The sequence below is a fragment of the Taudactylus pleione genome, unplaced genomic scaffold, assembly GCF_031769625.1.
Source record: "Taudactylus pleione unplaced genomic scaffold, aTauple2 ptg000296l, whole genome shotgun sequence".
NCBI lineage: Eukaryota > Metazoa > Chordata > Amphibia > Anura > Myobatrachidae > Taudactylus > Taudactylus pleione.
In genome coordinates, this window is record NW_028284698.1 from 2,556,333 (window position 1) to 2,568,695 (window position 12,363).

Genomic DNA, 12,363 nt, shown 5'->3' on the forward strand with positions numbered 1-12,363 from the left:
GACCTGTGTGGGGTCCTGAGGACAGAGTATGAGAACCACTGGTCTAGACGGTGCTATTAATATATGCCAAGGTCACATTTAGCATGGAGAATACAATAAATAGTCTTTACAGCAGCGCCAAGAGCTGTGGTGTGCAGGATGGGTGGTGACGATTGAAAGGCAGAGCATGTGCCAGTGAAAATAAAATGTTTGTTTGTATTTTTGCAAGGATGACCAATTACCTATCTTTTTCAATTTACTAAAAACAAAGAATAAAAATCCCCTCAGTCATCTCCACCCACTCACCATCAGGTTAGTGACAAGTCCTCTTTAAGTATACAGTCAAAAGAATAATAAAGTATTTCACATTTAAAAGTGTCACTACCTCATGTAAGTCCACCAACTAAATATATCACAAATTGTCCAATCGGCACTGCATGGAGAATGGGAATAATGGGATAACAGACTCAGGGCCTGATTCATTACGGATCAGAACTGCAAGGGCGTACGCAGATCGGCCAGTGATGCGTACTGCGCATGCACAGCAGTGCGCGCGCGTGGGTTAGCTTTGCAATCACACTGCGATCACCTATGCAGCTAAGAATCCATCGCAGAGCGAGTGACAGGCTATGAGCGTTTGGGGGTGGTGACGGGGGAGTGGTTGGAGAAATGCAGGCGTGTCTGTCCATTTGAACGCCGTTGCATGGGCGTGCATAAATTAGCCACTGCGACGGCATACGCAGCTTGAGTACTCACTGCGTGCGACGATGTTAGCAATGTCTGAGTAATGTCAGACCTGTTGTAATTGTGCGTAAGGGGCTGATGTTACTTGATGTTCCCGAAGTGGGCGTCTCTATGCTGGTTGCGCGATGGCATTGCTTTAGCATTCATTAGCATGAGGATTACGGTAACGGGGGCTGGTTAGAAAAAGGAGGTGTGTCGGGAACGATTCATGATGTTTCTAGTGTTCCCACACTACGTACGTACGTCAGTGGCAGATGAGAAAGATGTTGGAGGTTGGCGTCTCAGTGCACAATACATCAGCATATTTTCCTTACTCCGCTGTGTACGGAACGGCATTTGCGTGCATCTCTGAATAAGGCCTTCAGTCAAGTTTTATAAGTTGCAAAATATACAAAGCAATTGAAAAAAAATACATTTTACATGTGAGCAAATTATAATGTCATTATTTTCCTTGTCAAAATAAGTTCCCATGAAGGAACCATACTTAATATAGTTTGAGCACACTTGCACTTACCAACTTTGTAGTGTACACAGCCTTCTAGATCTCCGACCGAGACCCAGCCTTGTCTTTTCTCTCCCTCTTGATCATTGCGTAGAATCTTATTCCTCAGCCACGATAAATAATAAACTCTTAGTTTGTTTTTTTTGCCTTCGGTAAAAAACAAAAAATTAGTTGTCTGCTATATAATTGTGTATTTTTAAGTAGAGCTATATAAAAAATAAATATTCACATTACCCCTAAAACTCTACATGTTGGAGAACACACTGTGGGGCCAATCCAATTAGGTGCGAGTTTGTTTCATGAAACTCGCAGACTTTGGACGAATGCACGCACCCAAGAATTCTCCAATCCAATCAAAAAGGCCTATTGCTGTAGTCACAGTGGGGCTTTGCGAATTGTCAGCCAAATGCAATGTGAGAGAAGTGCATTAAAAAGGTGACCTTCCAGGACCCCACAAAATTGACAATTTAATTTGCGGAATCATACAGTAGGCTGTTAGTGGGCATAAGGAACGTACTGGAATTATTTAAACGGTATTAAATAGCTGATTTGTGCATTTTTTTTTAAAAAAAGAACAAAAATTATAAAAAGCAAACTATTTTGTTTACTTTCATAGAAGAAAAATGAAAGAGGGTAAAGAAAAAGTAACAAAAAACATGCTTTTGGGGTACTTTGAGGTGACTAAAAAAATGTAAAAAAAATCAAAGGAAAATATTTAAAAAATTAAATAAACTAACTAAATTTAGGGGTGCATAAAGCAACAATATACTTAATTTTGGGGTAATTTGTGGTAATTTTTTTATACCCCAAAATTGACATGTAATTATTGGATGAATCAATCTAACTGGAAACTTCCGTTGGGGGGGGGTGCGGTTAGAATGTTAATTTACTCTGGCTGGTTCAATACGAGTTGATATTTGAATTGCTAAATTAATTCACAATGCGAATTCGCACAGAAAAACTGCACCTCCCATCTCGCAACTCGCATCTATTTGGAATGACCCCTGTTATTGAAACTTGACATTGATACATTTTAAAAGACAATAACAGAATAAAATGTTAGGCCCCAGCAAAATAGATGGGGTGTAATTGCATCTCCATGGAATGTTGGGGATCCCAGTCCTGCCACCCGCACACTAATTGGTGCCCCTGACTATACTTTTTCCACAAACTTCTACTCTGAGGTTGAGACTTTATATTAGGGGAAATTTATAATAAGTTGGATCAACAAACATATATTTAAAATAATTTAAAGGTGCTTGACATACATACTTTATATTTTATATTGTTATGCAAATATGCTACTGTTAATATATGAACACATTTATTAAGGTGTGCTAGCATAACACAAGATAATCTAGCATAACTAAAAATTCCGATACCAATACTAGTCATAAATAATAAAATTTACATTTTTGTAGAATTGTTGGGAGAGAAGTTTTATTCTTCTGATAGATGTGCTTATCTAAATAACTTTTGTTTTGTTTTTTCTCCTATCTAATGGTAGATTGGAATTCTGTATAAATAACATGGCTAGTATCACTGTTTGTATAATGTTCTGGCATGGAACTATTACAATATGAAGCATCTGCTTATTACAAACATTTTTAACACTAAAGGTGCCTAAACACTAGACGTCTCACAGACAATGCAATGTCGTCAGTGATTTCCCTTGAACAACTCGGCAGCTCCCCGGCACTCCTGGACATACGATATTAAGCATACAACAGCCCAGGCCTGGGGTGCCATGGAGTGACAAGCGGTCATTCGTAATGCTTTGGCCGGGGGACCCGGTCAAAGGGTTCCCCTGGCTGTGGCATTACACCTCTGCTAGAAAGAGTTCGGTGCTGGTTATGGAAAATACAGGGGACCCCTACTAATTTTGTCCCCTGTATTTTGACAACTAGGACTGGCTCTGAAAAGTCCGGGGCTGGTTGTGCTTTGGGGGGTGGGGGGGGGGAGGGCACGTGGTTTTTTTTTACACTTGACAAGCATTTTTTTTCTTACACAGATGCATGCACGGATCTCACTGATCTATGCTAGGGGTATGCCTGTCAACTGACATCGGCATTGTTTGGGTTGGAACAACATATTGTTCATGCCTATTCACTGAACTATATTCCGCGAACCGTTAATGAGATTGCCAGATCTTACTGCATGTAGGTAAGATCTGAGGATACGACAAACGACCCGCAGGACCGCGCATCGTTATCGTTAGTGTACACTGTGCGATTTGTCGTTCTGATACGTCGCAATAGGCCAAAATATCGTCTAGTGTGTACGCATTTTGGTCTACTTAAGGCCCTTCGCATATTTTTTGTCCGTAAACTAAAATCGCTTATCGCTGCTATTCGTAACAAGAAAGATTTAGTTACAGGGTAATGTATCATTCTTTTCATGAGGGGACAGCTGCTCCGATCAGCAATTATCCCAGCGAATAGGATAAACTCTTTGTTTCGTTGTGTTACTGTATCTGTCACCTGAAGATGGTGTTAGCTGTCAGAAACAAGCTTGTTCAATTGGAGAAGAATGCATTCCCATACAGAACTAGGGTGCTGTTCTCTGCATTACATATCTGCAATATCTCATGCAGGGGCGGATTAAGAGAGGAGGAGCCCGTGTGCAGCTTCCATGCGAGCCCCCTCGTCTCCGGCAGCGCAGTAAAATCTGGCTTTGCGCTAGAGTCTACTGTACATGTGCAGACCTCCGGGAACATGGTATCCACGCTATGCTTCCAGAGACTTCTTTATTGCGCAAATCTCCGGGAAAATAGGCGCCACTCCATTTTCCCGGTAATTTCTGTCTGCAGTGCAGGACTGCTACAGTCGATGCGGGACTTCAGAGTATGATTGTGTGCGTGCGGGCCCCCATGCACCCTGTATAGATATGCTAATGATCTCATGAGGTAAATACACGAGGTCCCATGTTAATTATTGTGGAGAAGCAGTTGTATCTACATGAAAGGGGGAAAGGGATAAATAAAATTTGCCCCATTTAGAAAATGGCACACATGCAAATACCCCTATTTACTGGAAAAGACAAAGGGGCATATTTATTAATTATCAGGTCCTAGACCCAGTAATTATAATTTTTTATCGCTGCTATTGGCAGCAATAAGAAATTATGTACTGCCAGGATATTGATATACACACGCAGGGACAGAGGCACTTAAAGGGGCCCCGTTGGTACAAAGTGTATGAAGTGAAATGATCATTAATGCTGGTATTTTCTGTGGTAGGCTACAGCGGCTAATGCCATCTGAAACTTTGCATTCCAGAGCTTGGTAAATCCGACAGCCTAGCATCAGCTACTTCTGTTGGAAATGGAGAAATCTGCTGTGGACCCGCTAAAGTAGATCCAGGGGATCCTTTATATTTGCGCGTACCTACCGAAAGCGTGTGTTTTTTGGGGAGATAACATGTAGTATGTGCAGTAATGGACTTGCCATACCAATCAACTTTAGTAGTAAGATCTTCCAACAACTTTAAAGTAACAGAAAGAACATTACTATACACAATGACTAACTGAGGTTATCATCATAGAGGGAGAAGCAGAAGGATGACATAATGAAGTATATAAACCAGGGAACTTCCATAATGAAAGCACACTACATAGAAATTGCACATTTAAAGATGTGTATGAACACAGCCCACCTGAAATTGTGATTAGAATATTCAGCCCTTCTAGGACATCAATTTGGTAAAATCGCCTTCTGCTGATTAGAGAGTAAACTCTCCCCTGTCCACTCCTGTCCAGGAGCAATAGGCCATGTTCAGTTCCCACCAACAGGTTAACACCTAGTATGTTAGAGCACAAAGTATAAATGCCACAACACACAGTATATAAGGTACACATCTCACATGATTATTAACAATGCTGGCAGTGCACTCACATGGCAAACCCTCTAGAGCAGAGTTTTCCAAACTGTGGTATTACAGTCCATGTTTTAAGGATGTCCATGCTTGAGCACAGTTGACTTCATTAGTACCTCAGTCAAATTGATTAACCATCTGGACTCAAGCATGGATATCCTTAAAAACTGCACTGTTATGGCAGAGTTTGGGAAACTCAGCTCTAGAGGGGGCTCCAGGACACACATTAGCACAGTTCTTTATTTAAATGTAAAAATAAAATACAATTAATTATTTTCTGCAATTGCTCCAATTTTGCTACTTCAGCTGCATACACACACAACGATTTTGTTACCAACAATTTTATGAACGATTTTCTGTCAGATTATCTGTCAGATTTTTTAAAGTGTAATGAACGATTTTTTGAACTACAAATGATTTTTGTAACTTCCCTTAATGAAAATCGTTCAGTTGGTCAGTCAGAATGAACTACAAACTACAAACGGGAACGCGCATGAACGATAATCATTCATCGTTATAACTCAAACTGAACGATTTTTTCAACGATTGAACGATAACAACGTCGTTATAGTTAAATCGTTCAAAGAATCATTACGTGTGTATGCACCTTTCCTGGTGAATTACTAGTACAGGTTGAGTCTCCCATATCCAAATATTCCGAAATACGGAATATTCCGAATTACGGAATAATTTTGGCATGACTGAGATAATAAAACCTTTGATTTTTGATGGTTCAATGTACACAAACTTTGTCTAAGGCACAAATTATTAAAAATATGATATAAAATTACCTTCAGGCTGTGTGTATAGGGTGTAAATGAAACATACATTTAGTTCATGTATGTACACAAACTTTGCTTGAGCCACAAAATTATTGAAAATATTGTATAAAATGAGCTGCAGGCTATGTGTATAAGATGCATATAACACATATATGCATTCTGAGTGTATATTGGGGTCCCATTCCCAAGATATTTCATTATGATATGCAATTATTCCAAAATACGTAATATTCCGTTATCCAAAATACCCCTGGTCCCAAGCATTTTGGATATGGGAGACTCAACCTGTACTACATTGCATATGCTTTCTAATATGTAACATTTCCCTATTCCTCTGCAGGTTATTTTCTTGCAGTGTATGGGTTTTTTGAAGGGTACAGCAAGCCAAAAATGTTGGTGGGTAGGGATCAGTAGTCCGAATTGCTTGAGTGAATAATTGTGTTTTGAAGGAGTGTTTGAAGGAAAGGAGATTGAGGGAAAGATTACATTATTATTATTATTATTATTATTATTATTATTATTATTATATACACAGATGTGTCCATGTGCAAGTGAATTATATATAGCACCTTTTTGAGCAATCTTTTTATATAGTATTTTTAGATGTATATTTATGAATGCTAAAAAAATGACTGTTACATAAAGCATGTTGTCTATTGGATAGTTTCCACTTGCAATTATTCTAAAAAAATTGAATGTAACAAATCCTATACTGCACATACATAAAATAAAATTAAGTTATACCTGCCAGTTAAAATGAAGGCAGTGAAAAAGCTGTAGGACATACGGAACAGTCATTTAAGGAAAAAGTTTTAGATTGCAATGCATGTAATCTAGTAACACTCACCCCAGAGAGCAGCGCACAGGATCTCGGAATTGAATTTCTTCTTATACTTGCGAATCTCTGGGCTGTCACTCTGAGGTCGAATATTTGTCGGATTAACATTGACAACAGATCCTTTCCTTGCATTTTCTCTGCGGAAAGGCTCCACTTTGATGCCACTAGCTAAATCAAGAGAAAGACAAGGGCATGTTACAAATATGACCCATTTACTCATAAAAAGCTATATTCAATGCCTTTTACCATCAAACACAGAATACTGATATATTTTATATGACAGTGATAAAAGTGTCATTTGTTGTCTTGTAAACTACAGCCCAAAATGTTTTACATTTGGAAATCTATTACAAACATAAGTATGTCATCATAGGCACTTGGCCATGTTCCACCGGTCGGCTGGACCTCTCTTTGCACAGTGGTGGGTCACAGATGCTTTGGCTAATCTGTATCACTGATGTGCATTATGGACTACAGCCAACTGTCCCATAGGGTGCAACATTTGTAGCTTCTGGCAAAAATATTTTTGCAATATTAGTAAGTTTTAACAGTTTCAATACATGTACATACTGAAGGCAGAAGGCAGTCTATGATTACAATCCAAGAGCCACATTGTTCTGATTTCTACTCACGGGAAACCGTGGGACTTGTCGGAGGTGAGAACTGTAGGAGTCTTGGGTCGATGAAGGCACTAAATGATGTAGTGGAAGATGAGCTGTTCTTTGGTTGCGGACATTCACCATTTGGTGTCTACAAATGGGACACAAAACTATCCTTTAAATAACATCAAGAGTGTAATCTGTGGAAAAGTTTAACATGTTTCTGATTCATCTTCTATACCCTACACCTGCAGTATCTAGCATATTACAGAGCTATCTACTACCACCAATCACTGCTCAGCTACTCCATTAAACTGCTGCTGTTGTCTTTCCAAAATGTTGTTTTTTATCTTCTGAGATCTGCGGATAAATTTAGTAAGGGTTGGGTTTGGTGAAACCGGCGGGTATCAATATGAAATTGCAGCCTAAAAAAACACTGCTTACTAGTATGTATCAGTTTTGACTGTTATATAAAATCCAACATTGATACCCATTTGATTACAAACCCTTCTTAAAAGCAAAATCACTGCACAGACCACTGAGATCTATGCAGGCTTCATTATAGTATAAAGTGTTATAAGGGTTACATTTAAAAGAAAAAAAATGTGTGGGTTCCCCAAAATCAATAACCAGCCCTGGGCCTCTGAGCCTAGGCTGGTACTGGAAAATAGGGGGCAAATCGGCATGGGTTCCACTTATTTTCCAATAACAAGCATTAGGCTGAACCAGCCTGCTGGCTGACGCTATAGCAGGGTTGCTATGGGCAGCTTCCATACTTTAAAGTAGATTTATCTAGCGGTAATACTCCTTATTCACTCTATTTTCTATGAAAAAAGCTAACACCGATTTTCCATGTGTAAAATAGGCATTTAGAATAGCTCAACTTTTCGTATGTATCAAGTTCTGGAAAGCAAAACTTTCCGGAGCTTGTACCCAATAGGCAACACCATCTATAGATGTCATTGCCTGATAGAAGCCTAAGGAATCCGATAGTGTCCCCTGCTGCTTGCGCATGCACAATAGGACTCCTGGGTAATATAAGGGAAAGTTATAGAGCCTGATTCAGAGTTGTACACTTTGACGATGTTTTTGCAAATACAGCGATTTTTTTGACACTGCGCATGTATGAGTTGCACTGCGCATGCATCAAGGTACATTACCGTTGTTGCATGCTGCAACTACTTATTCGCAGTGTGGGTGACAGGCAGGGAGCATTTAGGGGAGGCAACGGGCAGTTCAGGACAGCTGTGATGGCTCCGGGGGGCGTCTCTGTACAATTCCCAGCCGCTCATGCATCAGCATATTTTCGCACATCCACACCTACGAAAGTCGCGGCTGCAGCAGAAATAGAAGCAACTCTGAATCAGGCCCATTGATATAATTCACTGTTGCATTTTCAAATATTTTAATTTTTTTTTAATGAAAATACAAAGAGCGGTTTCATTCCAATTAATGCTGTGAGGCAATATTTCCCCCCTTGCATCCCTTCATACTTCATTCACATCTTTTTAAAATAAAGGAACATGCACTTTTTCCTCCATGCTAACACTGCATGGTATTCTCTCATCCTGTCCCATGGAGGGTCAGTCTATAGTTGGAACCAAATCCCCCAATGCCCAATGTATTTTGAGAAACCACACAACAGAAAAAATAGAACTGTTAACTTTGCAGGAATAAGGCATAAAACTAAGGAAAAGTAGCAGAGAAGATGCTCAGGAGCTCAGTTATTCTTAGACTTTAGTGTCAATTTAAAAAGGGAAGTTTTCTGAAACAACACACTTGCAGGACTGCATATTTCTCTTGAAACCAGCATAATTAAGTGAGACCGCATCATAACAACCCACTAAATACAAAAATGCATTAAATAATAGTATATCACAACTGCAACTAAAGGATCACTGTTAAACTCATTATCACAATAAAATCTGCCCCCCGAGAAAATACAGAAAGAAACATAATAAATGCTGCACCTGTTGTAAACGCTGCACCCACTAAATGCCGCTGTGAGCGGAGACTTGATAAGTAGTAAAGAGGAACAGTAGGCAGAGATGATTGTGAGTAGGTTGAGGGGGAGCAAGAAAGCAGGATCACAGCTCAGAGGTTATTGTGAGTGGGTATAAGGGGAGCAGGAAAGCAGAGCAGAGGTTATTGTGAATGGGTATAAGGGGAGCAGGAAAGCAGAGCAGAGGCTATTGTGAGTGGGTATAGGGGGAGCAGGAAAGCAGAGCAGAGGTTATTGTGAGTGGGTATAGGGGGAACAAGGAAACAGAGCAGAGGTTATTGTGAGTGGGTATAGGGGGAGCAGGAAAGCAGAGCAGAGGTTATTGTGAGTGGGTATCAGGGGAGCAGGAAAGCAGAGCAGAGGTTATTGTGAGTGGGTATAAGGGGAGCAGGAAAGCAGAGCAGAGGTTATTGTGAGTGGGTATAAGGGGAGCAGGAAAGCAGAGCAGAGGTTATTGTGACTCGGTATAGGGGGAACAGGAAAGCAGAGCAGAGGTTATTGTGAGTGGGTATAAGGGGAGCAGGAAAGCAGAGCAGAGGTTATTGTGAGTGGGTATAAGGGGAGCAGGAAAGCAGAGCAGAGGTTATTGTGAGTGGGTATAAGGGGAGCAGGAAAGCAGAGCAGAGGTTATTGTGAGTGGGTAGAGGGGGAGCAGGAAATCAGGATCACAGGGCAGAGGTTATTGGGAGTGGGTAGAGGGGGAGCAGGAAAGCAGGATCACAGGTTAGAGGTTACTGGGAGTGGGTAGAGGGGGAATGGAAAGTAGGATCACAGGGCAGGGGTTATTGGGAGTGGGTAGAGGGGGAGCAGGAAAGCAGGATCACAGCTCAGAGGTTATTGTGAGTGGGTATAAGGGGAGCAGGAAAGCAGAGCAGAGGTTATTGTGAGTGGGTATAAGGGGAGCAGGAAAGCAGAGCAGAGGTTATTGTGAGTGGGTAGAGGGGGAGCAGGAAAGCAGAGCAGAGATTATTGTGAGTGGGTATAAGGGGAGCAGGAAAGCAGAGCAGAGGTTATTGTGAGTGGGTATAGGGGGAGCAGGAAAGCAGAGCAGAGGTTATTGTGAGTGGGTAGAGGGGGAGCAGGAAAGCAGAGCAGAGGTTATTGTGAGTGGGTATAAGGGGAGCAGGAAAGCAGAGCAGAGGTTATTGTGAGTGGGTAGAGGGGGAGCAGGAAAGCAGAGCAGAGGTTATTGTGAGTGGGTATAAGGGGAGCAGGAAAGCAGAGCAGAGGTTATTGTGAGTGGGTATAAGGGGAGCAGGAAAGCAGAGCAGAGGTTATTGTGAGTGGGTATAAGGGGAGCAGGAAAGCAGAGCAGAGGTTATTGTGAGTGGGTATAAGGGGAGCAGGAAAGCAGAGCAGCGGTTATTGTGAGTGGGTATAGGGGGAACAGGAAAGCAGAGCAGAGGTTATTGTGAGTGTGTGTAGGGGGAGCAGGAAATCAGGATCACAGGGCAGAGGTTACTGGGAGTGGGTAGAGGGGGAATGGAAAGTAAGATCACAGGGCAGGGGTTATTGGGAGTGGGTAGAGGGGGAGCAGGAAAGCAGGATCACAGCTCAGAGGTTATTGTGAGTGGGTATAAGGGGAGCAGGAAAGCAGAGCAGAGGTTATTGTGAGTGGGTATAAGGGGAGCAGGAAAGCAGAGCAGAGGTTATTGTGAGTGGGTAGAGGGGGAGCAGGAAAGCAGAGCAGAGGTTATTGTGAGTGGGTATAAGGGGAGCAGGAAAGCAGAGCAGAGGTTATTGTGAGTGGGTAGAGGGGGAGCAGGAAAGCAGAGCAGAGGTTATTGTGAGTGGGTATAAGGGGAGCAGGAAAGCAGAGCAGAGGTTATTGTGCGTGGGTATAAGGGGAGCAGGAAAGCAGAGCAGAGGTTATTGTGAGTGGGTATAAGGGGAGCAGGAAAGCAGAGCAGAGGTTATTGTGAGTGGGTATAAGGGGAGCAGGAAATTAGGATCACAGGGCAGAGGTTATTGGGAGTGGGTAGAGGGGGAGCAGGAAAGTAGGATCACAGGTTAGAGGTTACTGGGAGTGGGTAGAGGGGGTATGGAAAGTAGGATCACAGGGCAGAGGTTATTGGGAGTGGGTAGAGGGGGAATGGAAAGTAGGATCACAGGGCAGAGGTTATTGGGAGTGGGTAGAGGGGGAGCAGGAAAGCATGATCACAGAGAAGATGTGATTGGGAGTGAGTAGAGGGGGAGAAAGAAAGCAGATCACAGAGCAGAGGTTATTGTGATTGGGTATAGGGGGAGCAGGAAAGCAGGATCACAGGACAGAGTATATTGTTATTGGGTATAGGGGGAGCAGGAAAGCAGGCACAGGTCAGAGGTTATTGTGATTGGGTATAGGGGGAGCAGGAAAGCAGGCACAGGTCAGAGGTTATTGTGATTGGGTATAGGGGGAGCAGGAAAGCAGGATCACAGGTCAGAGGTTATTGTGATTGGGTATAGGGGGAGCAGGAAAGCAGGATCACAGGTCAGAGGATATTGGGATTGGGTATAGGGGGAGCAGGAAAGCAGGATCACAGGTCAGAGGATATTGGGATTGGGTATAGGGGGAGCAGGAAAGCAGGATCACAGGTCAGAGGTTATTGTGATTGGGTATAGGGGGAGCAGGAAAGCAGGATCACAGGGCAGAGTTTATTGTGATTGGGTAGAGGGGGAGCAGGAAAGCAGGATCACAGAAAAGATGTGATTGGGTAGAGGGGGAGCAGGAAAGCAGGATCACAGGGCAGAGGTCATTGTGAGTGGGTATAGGGGGAATGGAAAGCAGGATAACATATCAGAGGTTATTGGGAGTGGATAGAGGGGGAGCAGGAAAGCAGGATCACAGAAAAGATGTGATTGGGAATGGGTATAGGGGGAGCAGGAAAGTAGGATCACAGGACAGAGGTTACTGTGAGTGGGTAGGGGGGGAGAAGGAAAGCAGATCACAGAGAAGGGGTGGATGTGAGCAGGCGGGGGGGGAGCAGGAAAGCAGATCACAGGGCAGAGATGATTGTGAGCGGTAGAGGGAGAGAAGGAAAGCGGATCAGAGAAGAGGTGATTGTG

At 42.4% G+C, this 12,363-nt stretch overlaps 1 protein-coding gene across 1 annotated transcript in view; it reads right to left on the reverse strand.

The window, feature by feature from the left end:
* Positions 1-12,363, reverse strand: part of NRK (Nik related kinase) — a 297,272-nt gene that overhangs the window by 59,176 nt on the left and 225,733 nt on the right. The window contains exons 24-27 of the mRNA XM_088482879.1: positions 7,350-7,467; positions 6,727-6,885; positions 4,879-5,022; positions 1,238-1,372 (exon numbers count right to left, since the gene is read on the reverse strand). Coding sequence (XP_088339005.1) covers positions 1,238-1,372; positions 4,879-5,022; positions 6,727-6,885; positions 7,350-7,467 — 556 coding nt within the window. The remainder of the gene's footprint in view (positions 1-1,237; positions 1,373-4,878; positions 5,023-6,726; positions 6,886-7,349; positions 7,468-12,363) is intronic.